General features: G+C 59.7%; 1 protein-coding gene across 10 annotated transcripts in view; it reads right to left on the reverse strand.

The window, feature by feature from the left end:
- FMNL1 (formin like 1) overlaps positions 1–20,928 on the reverse strand; it is a 24,169-nt gene extending 3,241 nt beyond the window's left edge. For 2 of the 10 annotated variants that reach the window (XM_077164079.1, XM_077164080.1), the window contains exons 1-18: positions 20,785–20,928; positions 12,334–12,417; positions 10,780–10,893; positions 9,700–9,773; positions 9,306–9,389; positions 8,785–8,922; positions 7,114–7,222; positions 6,478–6,554; positions 6,114–6,207; positions 5,084–5,158; positions 4,659–4,769; positions 3,385–3,534; positions 2,736–2,837; positions 2,323–2,575; positions 1,781–2,077; positions 1,482–1,606; positions 614–816; positions 5–239 (exon numbers count right to left, since the gene is read on the reverse strand). In XM_077164079.1, coding sequence (XP_077020194.1) covers positions 5–239; positions 614–816; positions 1,482–1,606; positions 1,781–2,077; positions 2,323–2,575; positions 2,736–2,837; positions 3,385–3,534; positions 4,659–4,769; positions 5,084–5,158; positions 6,114–6,207; positions 6,478–6,554; positions 7,114–7,222; positions 8,785–8,922; positions 9,306–9,389; positions 9,700–9,773; positions 10,780–10,893; positions 12,334–12,417; positions 20,785–20,913 — 2,454 coding nt within the window. In that variant the 5' untranslated portion in view covers positions 20,914–20,928. Of the gene's footprint in view, positions 1–4; positions 240–613; positions 817–1,481; positions 1,607–1,780; positions 2,120–2,322; positions 2,576–2,735; positions 2,838–3,384; positions 3,535–4,658; positions 4,770–5,083; positions 5,159–6,113; positions 6,208–6,477; positions 6,555–7,113; positions 7,223–8,469; positions 8,488–8,784; positions 8,923–9,305; positions 9,390–9,699; positions 9,774–10,773; positions 10,894–12,333; positions 13,007–20,784 lie in introns of those variants that run through there. The other 8 variants (XM_077164078.1, XM_077164075.1, XM_077164077.1 and 5 more) reach the window with 8 other exon arrangements.
- Positions 20,929–22,622: the final 1,694 nt, after the last annotated feature.

Genomic DNA, 22,622 nt, shown 5'->3' on the forward strand with positions numbered 1-22,622 from the left:
GCACCGGCATGAGCAGCTGGGCGGTGTCTGGGAAGTTGCCCAGGAAGGTGATGGTGGCCATGCGCTCCGGCAGGCGCGGGATGCGGCTGAAGCGCAGCATGAAGCGGTCCTCATCCGACAGCTCCTCCAGCGGCCGCTGCTCCCGCTCGAAGCGGGCAATGAGGCTGCGCTCATATTCCGTGGGCATGAAGCGGGTCAGCAGCTCCAGGAAGTCCAGGCCAAGGGCCTGCAGGTCATACCTAGGAGTGGAAGAGTCACTGCACACCCACCAGTCCCTGGGAGCAGGACCACTGAACTCCACCCCCTCTTTGGTTGAATAAATGAAATTCAGTAGTTGCCATATGCAGACAGCTTCTAGAAACATTAGCAGCAGGCACCCAGCTGTCTATGCCTAGGCCTGAGTGCTCACAGCTGGGCAAGGAGGGAGGGAGCAGGGATGCTTCTTTGCATCTGAAAATGGGGACAGGCTTCCTGCCCTCATCCCTGGCTAGGACTGGTAAGAGGCTTGATGGGCTCTGTCCCATGGCTGAGGCTCTTTTACTGGGATCCACCTGCTGACCCTGGCCTGGCAGAGGGTCTGGATTGCCCACCAGCCTGGGGCAGAGGTACTCACGTCTCGATGGCCTGGCAGATGCGGTCAGCCCCCAGGTTGCCCTTGCGCAGGGTGATAGCCAGGTTCTTGGCCCGGTTGGCCTCAATTAGCATGGCCTTGTTGGGGGCCTTCTGGGCTGCCTTGCTCTTGAGGGCACTGAGGTCCAGGCTGGCACCTTGTGACTTGGTCTTGAACTGCTCCTCAAAGTCACTCATGTCTAGCTCCTGAGGGTACAGGGAGAGGAGGTGAGGCTGAGCGGGGTTCAGTGCTAGAGCCCTTGGACTAGGCCCTGACTAGGGGGCCAGGTGGAAAACAGATTGGTAACCCTGTCTGGCCGCAGGCGTGTCGGGGAAGCGAGGGGCAGTGCAGGTAGAAGCACTGCCAAGTAAGAGGAGCACCACCAAGTAAGAGGAGCACCACCAAGTAAGAGGAGCACCACCCAGGCGATGCCAGACTGTTAAATCCAAAGAGCTGGAATTCCCCAAAGGTAGAATGGGACCAGGGAAGGGCATGCCAGTAGAAGAAACAGAATAACCAGTGGCCTGGAGCTGAAGGCAACAGAATATGTCCAATGTGGGAAACTGAAAGTGGAATTAAGACTGATGCAGGGTGCTGAGGCCCTGGTCTTCTATGGGAAGGGTGGGAGAGGGACATGGAGGTGAGGAAGAGCCTGGGGGGAAGGAGACCACATTAACACGCCTGGCTACAGGGATAGAAGGTAAAACCTCCCAGGAGCAAGTTACTGCCAACTAGATGCACAATCCAGTTTGGCTTAACGCCCATCCCTGGGCTTCTGCTTCCTCCTCTGGAAAATGGGGTGGAGGAGATGACCCCTCCCAGGGCCCCTCCCGCAGGATCTGAGTGAGGCCCCTTCCCCTCTGGGCCGCACCTGCAGCACTTTCTCATCGTTGAGCTCCGTGAAGACGGTGCCGGTGATCTGGTTGGGTTTCAGGGCCACCCAGTTCAAGAGCGGCATGCGGAACTTGGTCTGGATGGGTTTCTTGGCCTTCACTCCTGGGACAGGGAAGGTGTGGTGAATATTGGAGGGGAACGGAGCTGAGAGAACTGGGGCCCAGCGAGGCCAGATGGGGTGGGCAGGAAGCAGCGCGAGGCTCCCAGAGAGCACTGGAGGACACTGAGGCCGTGGCCATCCCTCCATCTGCCCCCAGCCCTGGGCGCTCCACTCACCTGGACCCATCTCTGGACCTGGCCCTCCCAGGGCATCAGGGGGGCCTCCCGGAGGCGGTGGGGGCGGTGGAGGCACCGGTCCGTCAGCGCCTGGAGGAGGTGGTGGCGGTGGAGGAGGTGGCGGTGGTGCAGGTGGGGAATCCTGGCTGCCCGGGAGGGGCGGGGCCAGTGGGGGCACCGGGGGTGGGGCTTCCTGCTGGGGGGCGGAGTCCGGCAGTGGGGGAGGCGGCGGCGGTGGCGGCGGCGGCAGTGGTGTAGGCGCTGCTTCAGGAGCCGACTCTGCTGCAGGTGGGAGAGCTGAGCCCAGCAAGGAGGTGGGGAGCTGTGTTAACTTCTTGCCTAAGGGGGTGGAGGGGTCTCTTTCCACCTCCCCATTCCACGCATGCGCACTGGACCTATTTCCCACCTACAAGCGCTTACACACCCGCACCCATCTAGCCGCGCCCACGATCCAAGCCTCCGTCTCCCAACCCTCCGAACTGGAGGTGCTCTCAGGCTCCCCTTCCGGGCCCCTCTCCTCACGGCCTGAAGCCCCCGCGCACCTGGGCTGGGGGAGCCTGTGAGCACCCCCGGAATCGGGACATCACTGCCGTTAGGAGTTGTCACAGCGCCCGGAAGGATCTCGATAGAGACAGCATCTCCGGGTCCCCGCAGAATGCGGATTAACCCCTTCTCCTCCAGCTCCTCCACCTTCAGCTCTAGGGCCGAGGGCCGCGCCAGGGGCGTGGGAGGCACTTTCTCAGGTTCCGGGGGACGCCTGGAGGTGCCCATGGCGTTCGCCTCGGTGTAGCGTTCCTGCGAGCCGAGGAATGGGTCAGCGCCTACCAGCAGGTGGCCTGGCACAGCACACCCCCGACCCCTCCCGGCACAGAGGGCGACCTCAAACCTAGATCCCCTCTAGTCTGTCCTTGGGAATCTGGCCGGCCCCCAGCCCTACCCACGGCCCCGTCCTCACCCGCAGGGTCTCCAGCTCCTTGCGAGCCTGGCTTAGCTGCTTTTCTAGTTCTGCGATCTTGGCCATGGATTCGTTCTCCGCGTCCCGAAGCCGCCCTGTCAACTGTGGTACCCGCACATGGTGAGTTCCCACCCGCAGCCGGGCCCTGGCACCGCCGGCGAGGGGGCGGCACCAAGCATGCCTGTTTGGAGGGTTGGGGGAGGCTCCGCATCCGCTCAGCCCAGGGTGCTGGGGGTGGCCACAGCCTGGCACCTGAACCCAAGTGGGGAGGCACTGAGAGCACTTTAGGAAACCACGCATGAGGGAGGTGGGTGGAGAGGAGGAGACTGAGCTGGGAGGGGCTCCACATCCCAGTTTTTCCCAGCCAACGCCTGGGTCTGAGCATCCCAGAGGAGAGGCCTGTCTCCCTCAGAGGTCCAGACAGGAGCTCAGGGAACACTGTGAAAGGCACCCAGGATTCAGGATTTGGGTTCAGGTCAAATTCTCTAGGGGCCAGACTAACAGCCACCACCACCACCGCCCCACTCCTTCCCCTGCCCCACCCCACCACGATCTACACCTAGAACCAGTGCCTGAGCCAGGTGTGGCCCTGTGCTGGCCTTCCCGGGGCTGGCGCAGGCAGCCAGGTGGGGGCAGGGCCCGCTCTTACCAGCGCCACCTGCTCCTGCAGCTCCTCCATGTGCTCCAGCACCGCATTCTTCGTCTCGGTGTCCTCCAGCAGCGCGCCCACGTCAAACACGTTGTCCAGGTAGGCCTGGATCTGCACCTGCAGCTTGTCACTCTCTGTGAGCCGCAGCCTCTGTCCCCCAAACGGAAGGAGCAGGGTGAGGCCATGGGTCCAGGAGGGAAGTCTTCCAACTCGACACCCCCAACCCACCCCCAGGGTCCGGAGGAAGGGGCCAGAGCCTTAGCCTGTTTTTCCTTTATTTTTTATTTTTATTGAGATACAGTTCAAGTGCCATAAAGTTCACCATTTAAAAATATATAATCAGTGGTTTTTAGTATATCACAGGGTTATCCAACATCATCGTGACCTAATTCCAGAATATTTTCATTATATCCAAAAGAAACCCCATCCCCTTCAGCATTCACTCCCCATTCCCCAACTCCCCCTAGCCCTGGCAACCACTAATCTATTTTCTGCCTCTATGGATTTGCCTATTCTGGACATTTCCTATAAATGGAATCATACAATATGTGGACTTTTATGGCTTCTTTCACAAAACATAATCTTTACAAGTTTCACCCACATTTATAGCGTGTATTAGAACGTCATTCTTTTTTTTTTTCTTGGGTGAGGGGGAGGATGCAATGGCTGGAAATCAAAACTTTATTCCTTTTTATGGCTGAATAATATCCCATCATATGGATATACCTGCTTTTCACCTTTTGTTCGCCCTGGCTTTCCAATATCCAATCCCAAAGGCCCTGCTCCTCCAGGAAGCCTCCCAAAGGAAACAGGGAAGAAGCTACAGCTTCTCTGCCTGGGCTGGGCCAGGAAGCATCCCACTCATCTGCCCACTTTCCGCAGGGCAAGGCTCTCCTCCATGACCTGGACCCCCCCAGCAGGCGCTGGCTTCCACGCTGGCCCCACATCTCAGCACTCCCCATCATGTGCTGGCGTCTGACTGAGGCAGGTGCTCCAGAGTCAAACTCAAGGCTTCCTGTAGCCCGGCCAGCGCCTGCAGGACCAGGGGTCCATCACGTGCCTGGCTGTGCTACACACGGAGCCCTCGTTAGCTCTCTGGTTCTCCTACTTAACAGATGAGAAAACGCAGGCATGGAGAGGAGAAGAGGCCTATCTAAGGTCACATGGCAAGGAAGTAGTGGGGCCAGGACCTGAGCCCAAGTCTGCCTGACCCCAGCACCCATGCCGTTCTATGCAGTGGGCGAGTGGGCAGGCTGAGGGCTGTGCCAGCTCACCTCCAAGTACAGGTCCAGGCCTAGGTGGGTGAACTCATACTGCAGGAAGACACGGAAGTTCATGTTCTCCACCGAGTGTACCACGATGTTGATGAACTGCATGCAGGCCACCTAGGGGCAGGTACACGCGCAGGTCTGTGAGCCTCTGGAGCTCCTGATGCCTTCTATTCCCTTCACCCCCAAGTTTCCCTCCCTCTGCACACTTCTCACTCCTTTAACCCAGCTTTGTCCCTACATATATTTCTCCTCCACATCTCCGCAGGCCACCCTCCCCGTCTCTGACAGCCATCGCTTCCCCACTGACCACTCCGTCCTCACACTTGGCAGGGACAGAGCCCAGACCCCAGGTACCCAGGCCCCTAGCTTCCCCCTGTACCCAAGGGTGCCGTGGCCCAGACCTCAGCCCACTGGGCTCCTCAGCTCACCATGAAGTCAATGTTGCTATCCTCGTTCCGGAAATATTCCATCAGCTTCTCAAAGCGGTGCTGCTCCCCACACACCTAAGTGGGGGGAATGGCTGTTGCTAAGGCCACTACCTCCTAACATACCTCCTAACGCATCTTCCGGCTGCTGCACTCCTGCCCCTACAGGTTCCTCTAAGTCAGCAGCCAGAGTGAGCTTGTTAAATCTAAATCAGCCCACGTCACTCTTCTGATCAGAACCTCTACTCCCTTTCAGCCTCCCTTCCTGCTCTCCTCCCCTCGCTTACTCCACTCTGGTCACACTGACATCCTGGTCAACTCCTACCTCAGGGCCTTTGCACTTTCCATCTATCTGCCTGGAGTTCTCTTACTCCTGACAGCAACTGTACCAAGTCCCTCACTTCCTTCACAGATTTGCTCAAACCTCACCTTTTCAATGAGGCCCTCCTGACCACCTGGCAACCAGCCTCCCTGCCCAGTGCCCTGATATTCTTTCCCTGCATGACTTTTGCCCCCATAGCATTTATCATTTTCTAACACACTGTACAATTTACTTATTTTATTGTTTATTATTTGTCTCTCCTGGCTTTTCTTTATTTCTTTTGTCCATGGATGTATCCCAAGGACCTTCTTCTGTGCCTGACATATAATAGACCTTCAAGAAATATTCATTAAATGAATGAATGTATCCTGCCTTATGCATCACATTCTCACACATTTACTTCTTGTGAGCCTATTAACCAGAATCAGCAACCCAGGAGGTCTGGATCAAGTCCAGTTTGGGCCTGGCAAGGCTGAGGGTCCAAGATTTAGAGGTGCCTGCAGTTGTCCCTGCAGCCCCAGTACCCTTCTCTTCCCTTCAGAACTTCCCCAGCCTGGACTGTCCCCACCCTGTGCTCACCTGATGTCCCCAGCCACCCCCAACGGAGGCCACCAGTACCAGCAGCAGAGTTTCAAACAACACTACAGTGGGGAGTACATTTTGTTTTTGGGGGGGGGGGGGGCGGCTGGTGGAGTGGGAAGTTTCCAGTACCTCCTTGAAGTTGTCAAAGGCCGCAAGGATGATATCGTGTCCACCCCGCACCAGGCACACAGCCGCCAACAGCTCCAGCACCAGAGCCTTGGTTCTGAGAGAGATGGAACAGGTCATTCTCTCCAGGCAGAGAACAGGCAGACCCTGCAGCCAAGGTGGGCACAGGGCTGGGCAGGACAGAGGTTCTGATGGTGAGTCCCTCAGCAAAGGGCAGGGGTGAGCCTAGCTCAGGGGAGGACAGAGGAGCTGATGGTGAGGGTGCAATGAGCCTGGGCAGTCCTGAGAATTGCGGGACAGAGCAAGCAAGGGAGTCTTAAGTAGGAAAAGAGTCTAGAGGTAGAGAAAGGAGGCAAAAGAACCTCACCTGGGGTTCTTGTTATTGAGGCTTAGAGCAATTTCATTGACACAGGCTGGGTGGTTCATGACGAGGCTGAAACCAGACTGGGGAGAGAGGAGAGGTCAGCTCCTCCAGGCAGACCTCCAGAACTGCCAGCACCCTTCTGCCCATCACCATCAGCACAGTTGACGCCACACCACTCTAAGTGCCCTCAAGCTTAGAAAGATCTTCTTTACATCCAACCACAACCTCTTCTGCTACAGCTAATCCCTGGCCCTGTTCTTCTCTTCAAATATATCTTTGATTTTTTAAAAGCCAATATTAGAACTTAACACCTCAGACACTGATTCCTCAAAGGCAGGCTAAGTGAGGGAGAGCCTGGCCTCCAATCACTCCTCCAAACCAAAAACCCCTAGGCTGCTCTCCCTTAGCTGTCTGGCTTTGTGTTCTAAGTCCCCACTGGAGACATAGCCACGCCACGGGCCACGGGCGGGGGTGCCAAAAAAAAGCCTGACAAGGAGGCTGCAGAAATCTGGGCTTCTCGCGAAGACTCATCAGCCTGAAGACACTGAGCCAACAGCCCAGATCCGTGGGGCTCCCCAGTGGGGGCCAGGTGGTCTCAGAACACCAGCGTCCTGGGAAGCCTCCGGCCCGGGCGCCCACCTGGTAGTTCATGATGGCGCGCAAGCACATGATGCAGACATGGACGTCGTCCTTCTGGCTGACGATGCGGGAGTTCCTCAAGGCCTTCCTGCTGTGGGCAGGGGTCAGCCTGGATGGAGGGAGGCAGAGACGTCAGAGTCCTGCGCCCCGCTTCCTGTTTCCCCAGCCACTCAGATGACTCTTGGAGAAAAAGGGGACACATCTTCCTATCCACCCAACAGAAAAGGCCCGCTGAGAGATGGCAGGTCTCCTCGGTCCTGACACCTGGGACCTGGCATGCTGGGGGCGGGAGACAAAAAGGGGAAGGGAAGCTAAGCCCCTTAAGGGTGACGTGGTATTAAAAAGAGTTGCTGTGTTGCTGCGGTGGGGGTTGGGCGAAACCCATAGAAAGAAAAGACAGGCACAGCCGTGGAAAGGCTCTCCACAAGGTGGCGCTCACGGCCACTTGGGCGGCTCTTCCATCTTGAGATGCCCTGGTTCCAGCTCGGCCCCATCACTCACTAGGCACTGACTTAAGCTCCCTGTGACTCAGTTTCCTCATGTAGAAAACAGGAATGGTGATCACAGTACCTTCTTGATAGAGTTTTTGGGACTATGAGATGAGTCAAGTTATTTAAATGCTTAGAACAGTGATTAGCACATGGTAAATGCTCCGTAATCATGTGCCATTGTTATGTGCCCCAAAACGTGTGCTGTGTTGTTACAGAACAGACAGTCATGACTTCCATGTGTCAGGGCCTTTCGACAATTCTGTCACATACAGGGAGGCCCTGCCGCCCCTCAGCCGAATCCTCCCATCTTCCTGCCACGCTGGTCCTCCCAACCCCGTCCCAGCCTCTAAAGCCTCCATTCCGCTGTGACACATGGTCTCAGCGTCACTGCTTCGGGGCAGCCTTCCCGATGCCTGGGGTAGTGGTGACCTCCCTTCTCGGAGCTCCCAGTCACCCCTGAGACAGGCGTCACACTGAATTGTCCCCCTGGACTGTGGGCTCCTTAAGGGCACTCGGGTGCCTGAGCACCTGCCCTGTGCCTGACACTTAGCAAGTCCTAAAAGGATGGACGCTGGATGAATGGGTCAACAAATGAGCACACACATGGTAAGAGCTTGGGGCTTAACGTGACCCTGGCCCCTCGGACCCAAGCGGGAAGGGAGGAAGCTGGGGGCCCACACCATGCTCCAGGGCTGTCTCCTTCCCCCTTCCTCACCCCCGAGCAGGATGCCTGGGTTCAGGTAGAGGTGACCTGTTCACAGCAGCTGAACACGAGGGGCTCAGCCAGACGCCTCACTCAACCCCCCCTTTCCCCCCAACCCAGGGAGCTGGCGAAGCATGCACCTGCCCCCAGGCAGCTACGTACCGGGGAGAAGGGGGGCACCTGGAGGCCATATGGGAGAAAACAGGGGGTTAGATAGTACAAGGGGCCCCATCCACCCCTACCCACCCATAACCCCCTCCTTATCCCAGACCCATGCGTACCCCAGCCTCTAGGGGCCCACCCCTAACATGCCCCCACCCCAAGCCCACTGTGTGACCCTAACCCTGCTCCTAGTGTCTGACCCAAGGAGAGGGGCTCCCCCTCCCGCCACCGGATGGCCCTGAGTGGCACTGGCTGTCTGTGGGGTGTGGGGCTGAATTCTCCACTCTCCGGGACCCCACCATGCGACCCACATACTTGACGGTCAGGTGGCGACTCCTGGGCTGTGGCAGGACAGACGAGGGGGAGCCCCTGCTGAGGTCTTCCACTGACTGCTCCAGAGGCTTGCTCTTCTCCGAGGCCGGGGCCCCATTGTCTGTGCTGTCCATGTCATACCTGCAGGGACGATGCAAGGGGGCTGGGGGACACCACTGCAGGGGGCACTTAAGAGAGGGGTGGGGGAAACTGGGAAGAGAGAGAGACATGCACAGGAGAGGCTGGGGCGGGGAGGGGGCTGTGTTCTTGCCACTGTGCTGGGCCTACAGGGGGAGAGGGCACGTGGAGCAGAACTGTAAGCCGATGGGATGTCCCCCAGGACCCAGCAGGCCACGCCAGGGCTGTGACCCTCCCTGTCCAGAGCAGGCCTTCGGGAAGGACCATCACTCGGGGCCAAGCACGGGGCGCCAGGGTGGGCTCAGGCTGTGTGACCTGGGGCTGCCCAGAGGAGCGAACAAGGCTCAGGAAATGTGGAGGCTGGGGGGGGGGGGGGGGCTGCTTACGTGACAGAGCACTGGGCAAAGGCCAGGTACTCAAGGAGCACATCCAGGCCACGGTTCTCCTCGTTGAGGAACTCCTGCACCCACCTGCGCGACACGGGGCTCCCTGAGGCCTGGCCAAGAAGGGGGTCCTGCCCAGAGTGGGCACTGCACAGCACAGCAAAGGCCTCTGGGATGCCCTTCCCCCAGGAGACACCAACAAGCTCCAGCCTCAGAAGGCCCAGGGATGCTAGGGGTGTCGGGCACCATGGCCCAGCCACTGCCCCCGGGTGCTGATGATGGTCAGGAGAGGAGGCAAGGGGGCCAGACACCTACCCCCAAGGTGCTGGGAATGCGTCAGGGAGGGGGCGAAGGTCTCCCGGGGTCTCAGAGAGGAGGACCCAAGCCCCTCACTCACCCAATATGGTTTGTCCGCAGGGAGATCTCAAGCTCCCGCAGCACCTGCGTGGACTCCTGAACTCGCCTCTTAAACTGGGGACGAAGAACAGGGGGGTATAGTGGGTGGAGCCCAGGCCTCCCAAAGGCCTGCCAAGCCCTGAGGCGGCAGCCGGCAGCACCCACCCCCACTCCCACCCCCACCCTGGCACGCGTGGCCTTTCACGCTCAGCCTCCCCCACCACCTCCACACACCTGCCGAGTGGAACAAGCACTCCCAGGCTAAACACATTTGCCCATAAAGGACACCCAGGGTGCACACCACACATCCATGCACAGAAACACAGGCTGTGCACACTCATACACACACACCCGTGCATGTATGCACAGGTGCACACACATACACACATCCATCTATGGGCACACAGAATATACATACACACACATATACACACTGTGTGGACACACAGGGCTTACCCACAGGCAGTCACGCATGGACCCAAAGGGCGCATACACATATGCACACATGGATACCCCGGGGAACACACACATGGTACATACACCCATGCACCATGCCATGGGTAGACATATCCATACATGGACATCCTGGGAATACACACGGAGGATACCCAAACAGCCACAGAGACACAGGATGCACACAGACCTCCCGCGTACATGCACATACACAGCTATAAAGGGTACCCTGGGAACACACAGACACAGGGTAGACACACAAACACGCATCCATCCATACAAGGACATACAGAGTATACACATCACACCTGGACACACCCAGACATGGAGGCGAGGGGACACGCATGCACACACATTTACATGGATACAAGGTACACACACAGTGCACACACACAGCCCTGCCTGATGCACAGGGTGTACATATGTACACATGATACAGGCACAGGATACACAGAAGAACCTGTAAAAGTGCACACTAGGGGCACTCCCAGCCACTGCAAACACACACACACACTCAACACCTACCCACACGAGCCCAGAGAAAAGTGTACACATTTATACAGTTACTACAGCTGCCAGAGCTTGGGAGGTGCAGGAGAGGAGCAGAGTAAAAAGGGGAGACCTGTACCCCCAGGTTGGACATCCAATCAGCTGTCACCTTGCGGCTGACCCCACTGGTATCCAGGTAGCTCTTCAGCTTGTGGATGTAGGCAGCGGGGGGATTCTTCACTTGAAATCGTTCCTGGGGAGACAGGATGGGGGGTACAGGGAACTTGCCAGGGTAAATGACCAGCTCTCGTCCCAGTGTCCCATTCTCAGCTCTGACCTGAGGTCCCAGGCTACCGGAAGACCTCTTTGCAATACCAGGGAAAAACTCAAACAATCTACCAAGCCACTTTAAGTCCTCCAATCCCAGGCCAAACCTTCCCTCTCACTCCAGCCTCATGTGCTGTAGCCCCGGTACCGCCCTGGGGGGTGGAGGGGTCAGTCTCGCCATGGACCTCTAGGTCCATGGACCAGTCTCTAGGTACACCCTTCTCCCAGCCCCTGCCTCCCTGGACGACTTCCTAGCCCAGATCTGGGGGCTCTGGAGGGACCTGTAGGGCGGGGATGCTGAGGGCCTGCCGACCTCCACAGCCCCAGGCTTTCCCAGGACTGCGTCCCCCGCTCCCCGGGGTTCCTGTGCCGGTAGGGACCGGTGTGTTCACAGAGCAGCTCCTCCCCCGCTGAACCCAGCCCAGCACGGGCAGCCCCTCACACAAAGAGGCAGGGGCCACATCAGAGACCCCCACTCAGAGGGCATCCTGTCCTTCCCACCCTAACCCCTGCCTTCCAACCTCCTACTGCACCCAGACCTTGGAGCCTCCCAGGGCTGGGATGCTGGGCCATGCCCCTACAACAGGGACCTCTACCGCAGCCCCCAAAGCTTCTGAAGTTGGCTCCCCAGCCTATTTCCATGCCAGCCCCCACCCGCCCAGCTGGCTCATCCCATCCCATTCCATTAGCGGGAGGGAAGGCGAGCCCTGGGTCCCAGTGGAGGTTCCCTGCGCCCCAGCACACACACCCCCCCCAACAGCCTGCACAGCCATAAAGGCAGCTCCAGTTCCCTCCCTGAATCACTGCGGCAGCCAGGCCCCAGCCTGTCCCATGGGAGCAGGGTCCTCCCTGCCACGCAGGGGGAGCCGAGTAAGCCATGGAAGTGGCAGAGTTCTCATCCCTGTACCGCCACTCGTCGCTTGGGAACTGGATGGCCCAGGAAAAAAAAGAGAACAGGGATTACTGTGCCCTCCTTCCCCACTCCCATGGGGTCAGACAAAGACAGCCAACCTCAGGACTGACCCTGCTCTTCCCCAGGCCTGAGCTGGAGGGTCAAAGGGGGTCGTTCCAGGACGCTTAGCAAGGAGGATGGGGACGAGCCTCAGATGCGGTGGCCAGCGCCCCAGATCCAGCCCCTGCCAGACCTGCCCAGCCCAACTGTGACTCTCGGGGTCTCTGGGAAGGCCCTGGATCTGGGAGAGAGGGACTCCAGGGTCCTGCAGATGCTCTAGAAGCACGCATCATCCCCCACCCACCAAGATGCTGCACTGGCCTCCTGGTCCCATGGGCAATGTGGCAGTGCCCTTTCTCTCAGCCCCAGATGGTGGGGGGACATCCCGACGGTGGGAGGTAAGAGGCAGCCTACCTGGTCACAGATGAGCTCCCACTTCTTCTCGTTGTCATACTGGCTCAGCAGCTGGACCTTGTCTGGAGGCAAGTTCATGCAGTTCTGGGGGTAGGGGGAGCGGGAAGACAAAGGAAAGACCCCTGAGCCTGGGGCCCCAGCATGAGTTTGGGGTGACAGGCATTTGTGGGAACCCACGGAGGGCCCAGCTCCCTCGGCGGTGCGGGGTGCACATGGACTCTTGTCAGCCTCTTCCCTGGGGATAAATAGGATCATCCAGTGAGAAAATGGGACTCAGAGAGGTAGTAACTTTCCCTAGGCCCAAAAGATAGGAAGTGACCCCGGGGTTGGAATCCGAGTGACTCACGGCCTGTGCTGTCATAGCACCCACCTCCCACCCCCAAGCTGCTCCCCACCACGTGCGGGGTGTCGGTCTAACTCCCTGAGGACCTCCCACGGCTCTGGGCTCCAGCGTCCCCCCCTTGATTAGGGCGCCTTCTCTCCCTGCTTCCTCCTTCCCCGCAGCCTCGATCCCCCCCTCTTCCCCATGATCATTTCTTCCCTTTGGGGCGGGAAGATAATGGGGAGCCACCTCCAGCCAGACCCAGGTGTGGCCACCCTTGGCCAGTGCCCTGCCCCGGCCCAGGGCGCCAGAGCTTCACGAACACCAGCAAACCTCCCGGCCGGGAGGGCAGAGACGTTCTCCCAGGCCCTCCCCACCCCTCCCACCTCCTCCCAGGCCCTCCCCACCCCTCCCGCCTGAACACTTTGGGAAGAAGGAGAAGGGGACAGGCAGAGGGGGCTGGGGTGAGACATGTCAGCCAGGCCAGGAGTTCCAGGCATCACTGACTGCAGAACAAGGAGGGGTTTGGTGGGACGGTCACTCCGCCACAGGAACTACAGAGGACAGCCAGCTTGCTGGATCTGGGGTGCTAGTGGCCCAGGCGGGGACTCCCCTCAAAAGCTAAGAAAGGTCAGTGAGCTCTACCTAGATCCCTCCCCCGGCCACACGTGGGGAGAAAGCAGTGTCTCTGCCAAACCTCCCCTGCACGGGCAGGCCGAGGACCCAGTCCAAGGTTCCTTAGCCAGGTATCCCCAGCACTAGGGGCTCCCTGGACCCCCAGGAGTGGTCTCTCCCAGATAGACTCAAAAGACATGGCCTGCAGTGACCCCCTGGCTTATCGAGAGCCTACTATGTGCCAGGCCCCAAAAGATAATTCTTGCCCTCAAGGAGCTCCGAGTTTAGCCAGGGCCTGCGCGGGGACGTGGGAGCCCCCAGGGACCCCAGCCCAGAATGGTGGAGGCCCTGCTCGCCAACTCTGATGGCTCAGACGACACGTCATCTGCCACTTGGCTCCGAGAAGAGGCCACAGCTGGGGCAGAGAAGGGGCCACACCCACCCCAGGCCTCTCAGCCAGCTTCCTCTCTGGGGTGCTGGGCCTAGTTCTGGGGCCCTGGCTAGACCTCACCCCAAAAATCACTGCCCCAGGCCAGCCCCAGACAACAGGAAGCCGGTGCCTTTGGCCCTACTGCCTGAGCCTTCCGGCGGGGCCTCAGTGGAGAGGTGAAACTGCCCATGCCCTGGCCGCCCACAGGCCGGTGGGGGGGCAGGGATCCCGCCAGCTCTTCTCCCTCATTGCGAAAGTGAGCTGGACGAGGAAACCACTGCTGCCGCGGGGAGTGCCTCCTGCAGTCCGCTAACCGCCAGGACGCTCCAGCCCTGCGCTCCGGGGTGAGGGGCTGCCCAGGATGGGGTCTTGGAGTTGTGGGGAGGGGTCTACTTTTTGCCAGAGAGGGCTGTTGGGGGTCACTCTCCATCCGTCTCTCCCCCCTGACCCTTTCTGATGATCCCCACCCCACAGAGACCCAAGGTGGGCCCAAGGTAGGGGAGCAAGGCTGCAGGGGAAGCAGGAAGCAGGGAGGAGGGAGAAAAGGTGGCAAGGCCAGGGGGAAGGAGGGGCTGGGATGGCAAGGGCTGAGCCTGGCCTCAGCGGGGCCACCTGACCCCTCTCTCAGGGGTCTTTTCAGACCCTCACCCACCCCAGCAACCAGACTTGCTCCCAGAGTGGCCCTGCACACCTGGAGGGCACTTCCAGGGGCCTAACTTAGCATCAACATCATGACCACCCTCCCCGCAGGCCGCCTCAATCGCAACCATCATTAGGCACCGTTGTTGTCCCCACCTTACAGGTACAGGCACAGATTGGGTTAGTGTGCCCAAGGTCACACAGCCAACAAGAGGAGAGCCAAGCGTCAAGCCCAGAGCCGACTCTGACCCATCACCCTGGTCTACTCCCCAACCCAGGGCAATCCCAAGGTGATTGCCGGCAAGGGACGGCCTGGTTCCCTCCAGCTCCGCCGGCACCTGGCACCCCTGTCCAACCCGGGCAGCACAGGCAGTGGCGGACCCCTTTGCCCCTTCCCCACCTGGGCCTCTGCAGGCCCCCCGGACGCACACACCAGCCTGCCAGACGGGCTAAATTTAGGCTCGGAAATCAGAAATAGCTCTGACAGCACTGAGCACTAATTAGCAGCTGCTCCTCAGCTGTGCCCACCAAGGAGCTGGGCACCCTGGGGAGCAGGGGCGGGACGAGCAGATCCCACTCGCTCTGGATAGGGCAAGGCCATCCTAGAAAACAGGACCCCCCACCATGGCCCTCAGCAAGGGGGCAGCACCATGGGGTGAGACAAGGAGGAGGTTGGCTGACAGTGCTGGAATGAGACTGAGAAGGGCAGACTGGCCAGGTGTGGGGGCACACCTGTCACCTGTGTGGCAGGGAGTTGGCGGGGGAGGGCTGTGATGTTGAGGAATCAGAGATGGATTCAGGTGGCCCACGCTCTGGGCCCACCAAGCCCTACTGTGTCTGCTTCTTGAGCCTCCACTTCCTCCTCCATAAAATGGGCACATTCCCTCTGCCTCACAGAGCTGCTGAGGACACTCAGTGAGGACCTGAGTTTTGCTGTAATAATACTCTGCAGTGGCCTAGCCCTGGGCAGAAGGCATTTCACAGGTGGGAGGGGGTCCAGGGGAGACCCCAAGCTGAGGGATGGTGCAGTGAGAAGTTTGTGTAAACATCCAGGTAAATCCAACCTGTCTCCAAGGCTTGGCCAAAAAATTAACTGACCCCTCATCCACCTTTCCTGGACTGGTTCCCAGAGTGGCCCCACAGGCCTGAAGGAACTTCAGTGCCTTGTGCTTTGGGTCAGCAGAGGGAGGTAGGATTCATTGGTTAGGGTGTGGCCAAGAAAAGGAGCTGATTCTTCACATCTTTCTATTAGAATGTGTGGGATCTGTTCTCCTCCCTCCCTGGCCCTACCTCCCTGGGTGGCAAAGTGGGTTCCACTCTCCACTCAGCCAAGCCCGGCCCTGGCAGGCTCATCCCACTGCACACCGCCCCACCCCCACCCCCCAGTGCTGACGTCAGGGGCCATATTCCAGGAGACTGAAGGGGCTGCATCTGGACACAGCCACGCCCTCCAGTTTCACTTTCAATTGTGCTGACTCTGCCTCCCAACCCACCAGCCCACCCTCTCCCCAGGGGCCCCAACCCTTCAAGCCCTGGTCTGCCCCTCAACCTGGGAACCTCCCCCGGATTAAGACCAACCCTGCAGGGGTTCCTTGGCCAGATGGGCCCCGAAGTCCACCTGTCCTCCAGCCCCAACGTCCCCAGTATCTTCCCCTACCCGCCTCTATATGGCCTCAACCTTGGTTTTGGAGCTCTCAGCACCTCTCCAAAAACAATCAATTTCATACACTTTAAAAAATTATGGTACAGGAAAAAAAAATTATGATATAGGGCGGGCGATAATATCTTAGTGGCAGAATGCTCGCCCGCCATGCCAGAGACCCGGGTTCGATTTCCAGTGTCTGCCCACGTTAACAAAAAAAATAAATTATATAGATTTTCTGGGACCCTTATAGTCTTAGAGGAGGACTGTGGGGTGACCCAGCCCTAGAATCAGGTGCCGAGGTCCCCCAAAAGCTAGCAGCTTCTCCTCTCGGGGTCCAAGGGTCCCAGTGGAGGGATGAGGGCCAGCAGGATGGGAGCCAGGAAAGCAGACTCTGCCCTTCTAATGCAGCTGTCAGGAGAGTAATCATAGCCATAACCACAGGCTTGCCCATAGCACTTTCTCTGCTCGAGGTGCCACTCTAAGTGCTTCGCATCCATTAACTCATTTAAGCTTCGTCAGTAAGTCTACAAAGTGGAAACTCCGGAATACCCATTTTACAGATGGGAAACTGAGGCTCAGAGCAAATCAGGCGCCTGCTCAAGGTGACCTAGTTGATAAGCTGGTAGGAAGACTCAGATTCCTTGGGAAGAGGAGCATGAGGGAGTTGCAGCCATGAGAAGGGCGGGTCCTGGCCCCCAGGGGTCTTTGCAGACAGCCTGGCCCCAGCCAGCATCTGAAGAACCAGGAACAGCCTGCCCCACTTCCTGCCACCCAGCACCCTACGCTTCCTGTTGTTGCCCACACCGACACTTACTCACTGGGGAACACCCCCCACCCCCCCACCCCCGACCTCAGGGGGAAGTGGAGGCCTCCCCACCCCCTCCCCATACACACAGTGCTACCGTTAGCACCACGGGGCGGCCCCACCCTCCAGGAGAGGTAGGCCCTCCCTCTCGTGGTTTCCGGCTACCAGGCAGCTTTTGGTCTAGGCCTCATTGCTGCTGACACGGGTGGTGGCAGGGAGGGCAGCCTGGCAGGTGACGGCCGAGAGGGGGCACTCCTCAGGGGTGCACTGCAACCCAGGTGGTCTTGGTAATGGAGTTGGGGGGAGAGGAGAGGTGGGATCTGGGCTCCTTCACTTCTAAGAGACCCAAATGGGAAGGAGGGCTCAGCTCCACTGTAATCTCTTCCTCACAGTAGACAGCACTTATTGAGCACTTACTGTGTGCCAGGCACTGTGCAAAGTACTCTAATTTCATATGTTCACTGACTCCCCTCCACAATCCAAGGAAGCTGGAGTATACCATTATTATTCTCTTTTTATACCTAAGGAAAACTGAAGCTCAGAGAGGTTAAGTAATTTGCCCAGGGTCACAGAGTAGCAAAAACAAAACTTGATGAGCACAAAGCCCAGGAAGCTACCCTGAATTTTCCCCTTAGTCACCCCTGCCCCTCTCAGAGGCGGGGCAGCCTGGGCCACCTTCCAGGGCCCATGTTCCCAGCCAAGAGCAGCCCCACCTGCCCCTGCCCATCTCACCAGCTTTCTGCCTTCTGGCCCCATTGGTCACTGTGAACCACACCTACCAAATCCTTGGGTTTCCAGGATCAGCATGTACCTGTCCTGCCTGCTGGGAGTCTTACCCCAGGGCCTCGACCCAGACCAGCATCAGACCATGTGGCTACAGTGTCTTTGGGACCTTCCATGTGAGACAGCCAGAGATGCGAGAAGCAGGGCCTGAGCTACTCCACAGCCACATGCCCCCAAACCTTATGTGCCCCATTCCAAAAAAGAGCTGGCAAGGAGGCAGGGCCTCAGTTGCAGGCCAGCAGAATGGAGACCTCAATGCCTGCTCTTCATCACCAGCCTCAGAGGGGAGGGGCGCCAGTGGAAGCAGCACTTCCAGGGCTCAGCCCATGCATGGGGCTGCTCTGACCTCCCCACGTAGCCTGGCCGAGCACCTATACCTCCGGGTACACACTGACAAGCACCCCAGGATGCTGGGTCCCCATCAGGCAAATTCCCCTTCCAAATGGTTCAGCCCTTTCTTGGTTGCCAGCATCACTCTCAGCCTCACTACTGCAATTCCTCCGCCTTCCCTGGATCCCTTTACCCTGACAGGTGGTTTCAAAACCTTCCACCCCAAGGTTACAGTCTCCTCCCTGTCCTACACCAGCTGTCGGGCAAGCCTGGAAAGAGTGCCTTACCATCCCAGCACTCAGCCTCCGGCACGGGCAGAGGAGAGGGAAAGGGAGGGGGGGTGTGGCTGGCTCCCCCACCAGCACAGCAGGGCCCCTGGGGCTGGGCGGCCGTTGTCGCTCCTCCACTGTTGCTAAGGCAGCAGCGGAAACCCTGGCTCAACCTGCTCCTTCTCCCCACCCCTATTTTAAGCAGGGGCACCCCTCTCTCACACAGTCTTCTTGCAATGATGGCCCCTCACCACCCACCCCTGCATGGGTGAAAGACTGGTTGGGGGAAGACAGTGCGGGTTCCCTGCATCCCCTGTCCAGCACCCCTCACCCATAGGAGGGGAAGGAGTCCCAGAGCCAGGAGAGGAGGAGGGGGTATGGATTTCAGGACCCTACTCCCAAGCAGGGGCAAAAGGGCAGAGCTTGAGTGAAGAGGGTCCCTGGGACCATCTGACCAGAGCCACCGGGGTGGGCTGGGCTTCTCCCATCAAGGCTGAGTCCAGAGTACTTGGCAATCTAAGGCTCTTCTCCACCCCACCCCCCACCCCAGACCCTAAGGACAGGTCTCCACCCTGGCCGCTGAAGGAGTAGTCAGATGGAGGCCCACTCTGCAATCCCCGCTACCAGGCCTGCGTGTTTAGCTAAATCCTTAGCCATGGGCAGTCGGGCGACGGCCCTGCTGGTAGGAAGTGAGAAGAGATCATTTCCCAACCAAGTGTCCTTGAGTACGCCCTGCTCACAACAGGACGAGGGACAGGCTGGTCCCCCTACAGGAAGAGGGTGCAGCGCCCACAGGCTGGGGGTTCTGGGGGCTGGGGTGGGAAACGAGCCCCAGGAGGGGCAGCTGCCCTCAATTTCGATCCAGCCATCACCCTTTACCCACAAGGACACCCTCTAAGACTCATTTGGGGGCCTCCACCCTCCACTCCCTGATACTTCAAGACTCTCCATGGCATCTAGGGTCAGACTTGGCCAATCAGTTACAACAACAAACCCAAGCAGGGCATCAAGTCCAACCTGGGCATCAAAAACCTCACTCCTCAGTTGACTTCTGGGTTTTCCACGGGTCTGAATTATTCACCCAGCTGCTCCCCATTAGGGTACATAACAGAGCAGACTGGGGCCTCCCCCCACCCCCAGCAGCCAGAGATAAGTCCTTGAGGGGAAAGACAAGCCTATGTCCCCCCAGTCAGGCTGGTAGGAGTCCCGGCTTCCCAGATGGCCCCCAGGGACTGTGTCTCCTAGTTCTCCCCCATCCTTCCCCACCCCACCCCCCACATCCCATAGACCCATCTGGGTCTGGGGAGGGGGAGTGGGGGCAGGTGGAGAAATGGGGCAGTCGGGGGCGAGCCTGGTACTAGGTGTCTCTCAGAGTCCCTGGCCCACCCCTCCCTATCTCAACCAGCTCCTCCAAGACTCCATCTACTTTCTCCTGGGAGGGGGCAGAAGCCAGGATTTTCAGCAACTATTAGGAGGCTTCCTTCTGGGGACATGCAGAGGGTCTGGCAAGTGTGACTAATGACCAGCCTGGGGAGGGGAAATGATGTCAAGGAGGTGGAGTGGAGACACCCTGAGCACTGGCCATGCCTCCTGCCTGCTCTCCTGACCCACCCTCAGACCTGCAGGGCCAGCCTGCCCAGACTGGGAAGCGCCTCTGGGAAAAGTACGCCTATTCACTTGTCACTTAGTGTCCAGCAGGGAAGGCTGACAGCAGACAGGCCACCAGGCAATTAGAGCAGGGAGCTAGGAACAGGGCTGAGATAGGGAGGGAGAAGCGAGAAGGAGTGGCCCTTGCCCCTCCACACTGCTGTCTCCCACCTCCCTCATGGGAACCCCTGATTCTGACCTGGAGCCCCGGCTGTACCAAACACATCCTGACCACTCCAGGGCACAGCCTGAGCGGAGGGCACCCTTCCCAGCGGCATAGTCCCCAGCAAGCGACTGGGGGAAGGCTTCAGGACTTTTGCTCCACCCTAAGGCAGAGCGACAAGCCCGCTCTGACCCCAGCCCTTCCTTACCTTATTCCCTCTGAAGGGTGGGAGAGGATGTCCAGGATAAGGACCCACAGGCAACCTCTCTCTGATATAGGGGCTGGGGACTGTGAGAAAATCAGACACCCCTCTCCACGATCCAACAACCCAACTTCCAGCAGCACAGACACCCGAACAAATCAGGACCCAAACACGTCGACTCCATCTCCGCTCCCAGGAGGTGAAAATGTAACCCCTTCCGTCTTTGACTCCAGCACACAAACCGGCGGATGTTCCAGGTCTGCAGCCGGTGGATGGGCCTGCGTGCAGCGGGGAAAGGGGCGCCCTGGGACCCCCTTGCGTCCTCCGCTCCCAACTTCCTCACAGGCCATTTTTGTTTAAGACCTTTAGACCCAGGAGCGCTGGGGGGAGTGGGGGAGTCGGGAGGGAGAGCACGTCGGCCTGGGGAGGGAGCCTGGGCGGATGCAGAAGAAAGTTTATTTGGGAGAGTGCTAAGTCACTCTAAAAGAAGCCACTGTCACTCCCACCCCAAGATCGCCGAGCTGCACCTGAGCCCCCCCCCCCCCGGGACGCGACGCGCGCGGAGTTCCGCCCGCGCCCGGCCAGCCGGGGCCGCACTCACCAGGACGCGGGTGAACCTCTCCTCCAGCTCTCCGGCGGCCGGCATCGGCTGCTTGGGGGCCGCGGGCTGCTTGGGGGGCGGCGTGGCGGGGCCCGCGGGCTGCTCGGCGCTGCCGGCCGCGTTGCCCATGGTGGTCCCCACCCAGTCGGCCAGGCGCCTCCAGCCTCGGAAATCCAGCTTTCCGGGGTCGGGGGCCGGAGCTTCCAGCCTGGGGGTGAGGGGGCAGCGGCTGGCGGCGGCGGCGGCGGCGGCGGGGGGCTTGGCGACGGCGAGCGCTGGGCTTAGCGTCGCGCCAGGGCCGGGGCGCGGCGTCCCATCGGGGCGGCCCCGTCCGAGGGAGCCGGGCGGCGGACTGCAGGGTGGGGGGAGGAAGTCAGGCTGCAGGCCGCGGGGGCCAGAGGGCTGGGCCGGGGGCAGGAAGCTGCGGCGCGGGCTCCCCCCTCGGCGATTTTCGAACTTCTGCTGCCGCTCCTCGGGCGCACAAACCGCATTTCGCCGTCGCCGCCGCTACGCGCCCAGCCCCATGGGGGGCGGGCTGGAGGGAGGGGGCGGCCGCCGGGTGCCGGCCGGGGGTCCGCGGCAGCCATGGCGCGTCGGGGAGGGGGCCGCCGCCGCGCTTCACCTGCCGCAGAGGGGGCGGCGGGCGCAGCTTCACCTGCGGGAACGCGAGGCGGCGAGGGCGAGGCGAGAGGCGGCGGCGCGCTCGGCGGCGCCTCCGGGTCCTAGAACCGCACGCCGGTGCCGGCTCCGAGCCTGGGAATTGACGGGGTCTCGGGGAAGGGGTTCGCGGCCCGGGGACCCCGGCGCGGGGCGGGGCGCCCACCTCCCGGTCGAGGATTGTCAGCAACGGCGAGCACGGCTCGGAGACACTCGGTGGTGCGGCGTTGGGGCGCAGGGTCTGTATCCCCCTTTTGGGCCCCCGACAGAAAATGTGAGAACCCCCTTTCAGGTCCCCCACCCCTTGTTTCTCTTCTCATCTGTTTAGCCCTGAGATGAGCTGAGGACCAGAGGGAGCCATCTGCAAATGAGAACCCCCAAACGTGGGGAAGGCGGGTGGGGGTGGGGGCAGTGGGGCGCCAACCCAGACGAGCGGAGACCCCTGTCACCTGTCCCACCCTCGAACAACCTTGCGCCTGCATCGGCATCTCCAAGGCTTTTAGGATGAAGGCGCCCATGGAAAAGGGCAGGCTGTGAAAAGCCGGGGACCACCAAGGCGGTCCCAAGGAGAAGCGCGGGGGCTGGGAAGGGAGGATTAGAGCCAACCGCCGGGCAGGGGCAGGAGGGGGCGCCGCAGAGAAGGAAAAACATTTCCTTAACGCTGTCACCTCCAGAGACCCTAGGGTGCCTCTCACCTTGGAGAATAACAATCTCTGATGTCTTTACCAATTACAGAAGCATTGCCAGCGCTCATCTGTCATTCATCCTGACAATAACCGGGGAAGGTGGGTTTTGATATTCTCATTTTAGAAATAGGGAAACTGAGGCTTAGGGCTGCTAAGTGAGTCAAGGGCACACAGTTAATGGGCCTCCTGTCTGTCTACTTACAAAACCCAGGGCTCTTTCTATACCACCTTGGAGCTACTGCCCTGCCGTCCTCCCCAGGGTGGACTAGAGAGGTGAGAGAATATGGGAGGGAGCTAGAACCCCAGGGCTGGGATGCAATCTCCAATCTAAATTTGAGGTCCTTCTCTTCTACTTGGTCCTCTCATTCCCCTTTCATTTGTGGGCATCGGCCCCTCCCTGGACCAGCAGGGCATGGAAGAGGGAGGGTTCACTGAATTAGCCCCAGATTTTCTCTGGGCCAGGCCAGGGGCCCCTTATAGCCTCCTCCTCCTTCC

Source organism: Tamandua tetradactyla, chromosome 6, assembly GCF_023851605.1.
Source record: "Tamandua tetradactyla isolate mTamTet1 chromosome 6, mTamTet1.pri, whole genome shotgun sequence".
Lineage (NCBI taxonomy): Eukaryota > Metazoa > Chordata > Mammalia > Pilosa > Myrmecophagidae > Tamandua > Tamandua tetradactyla.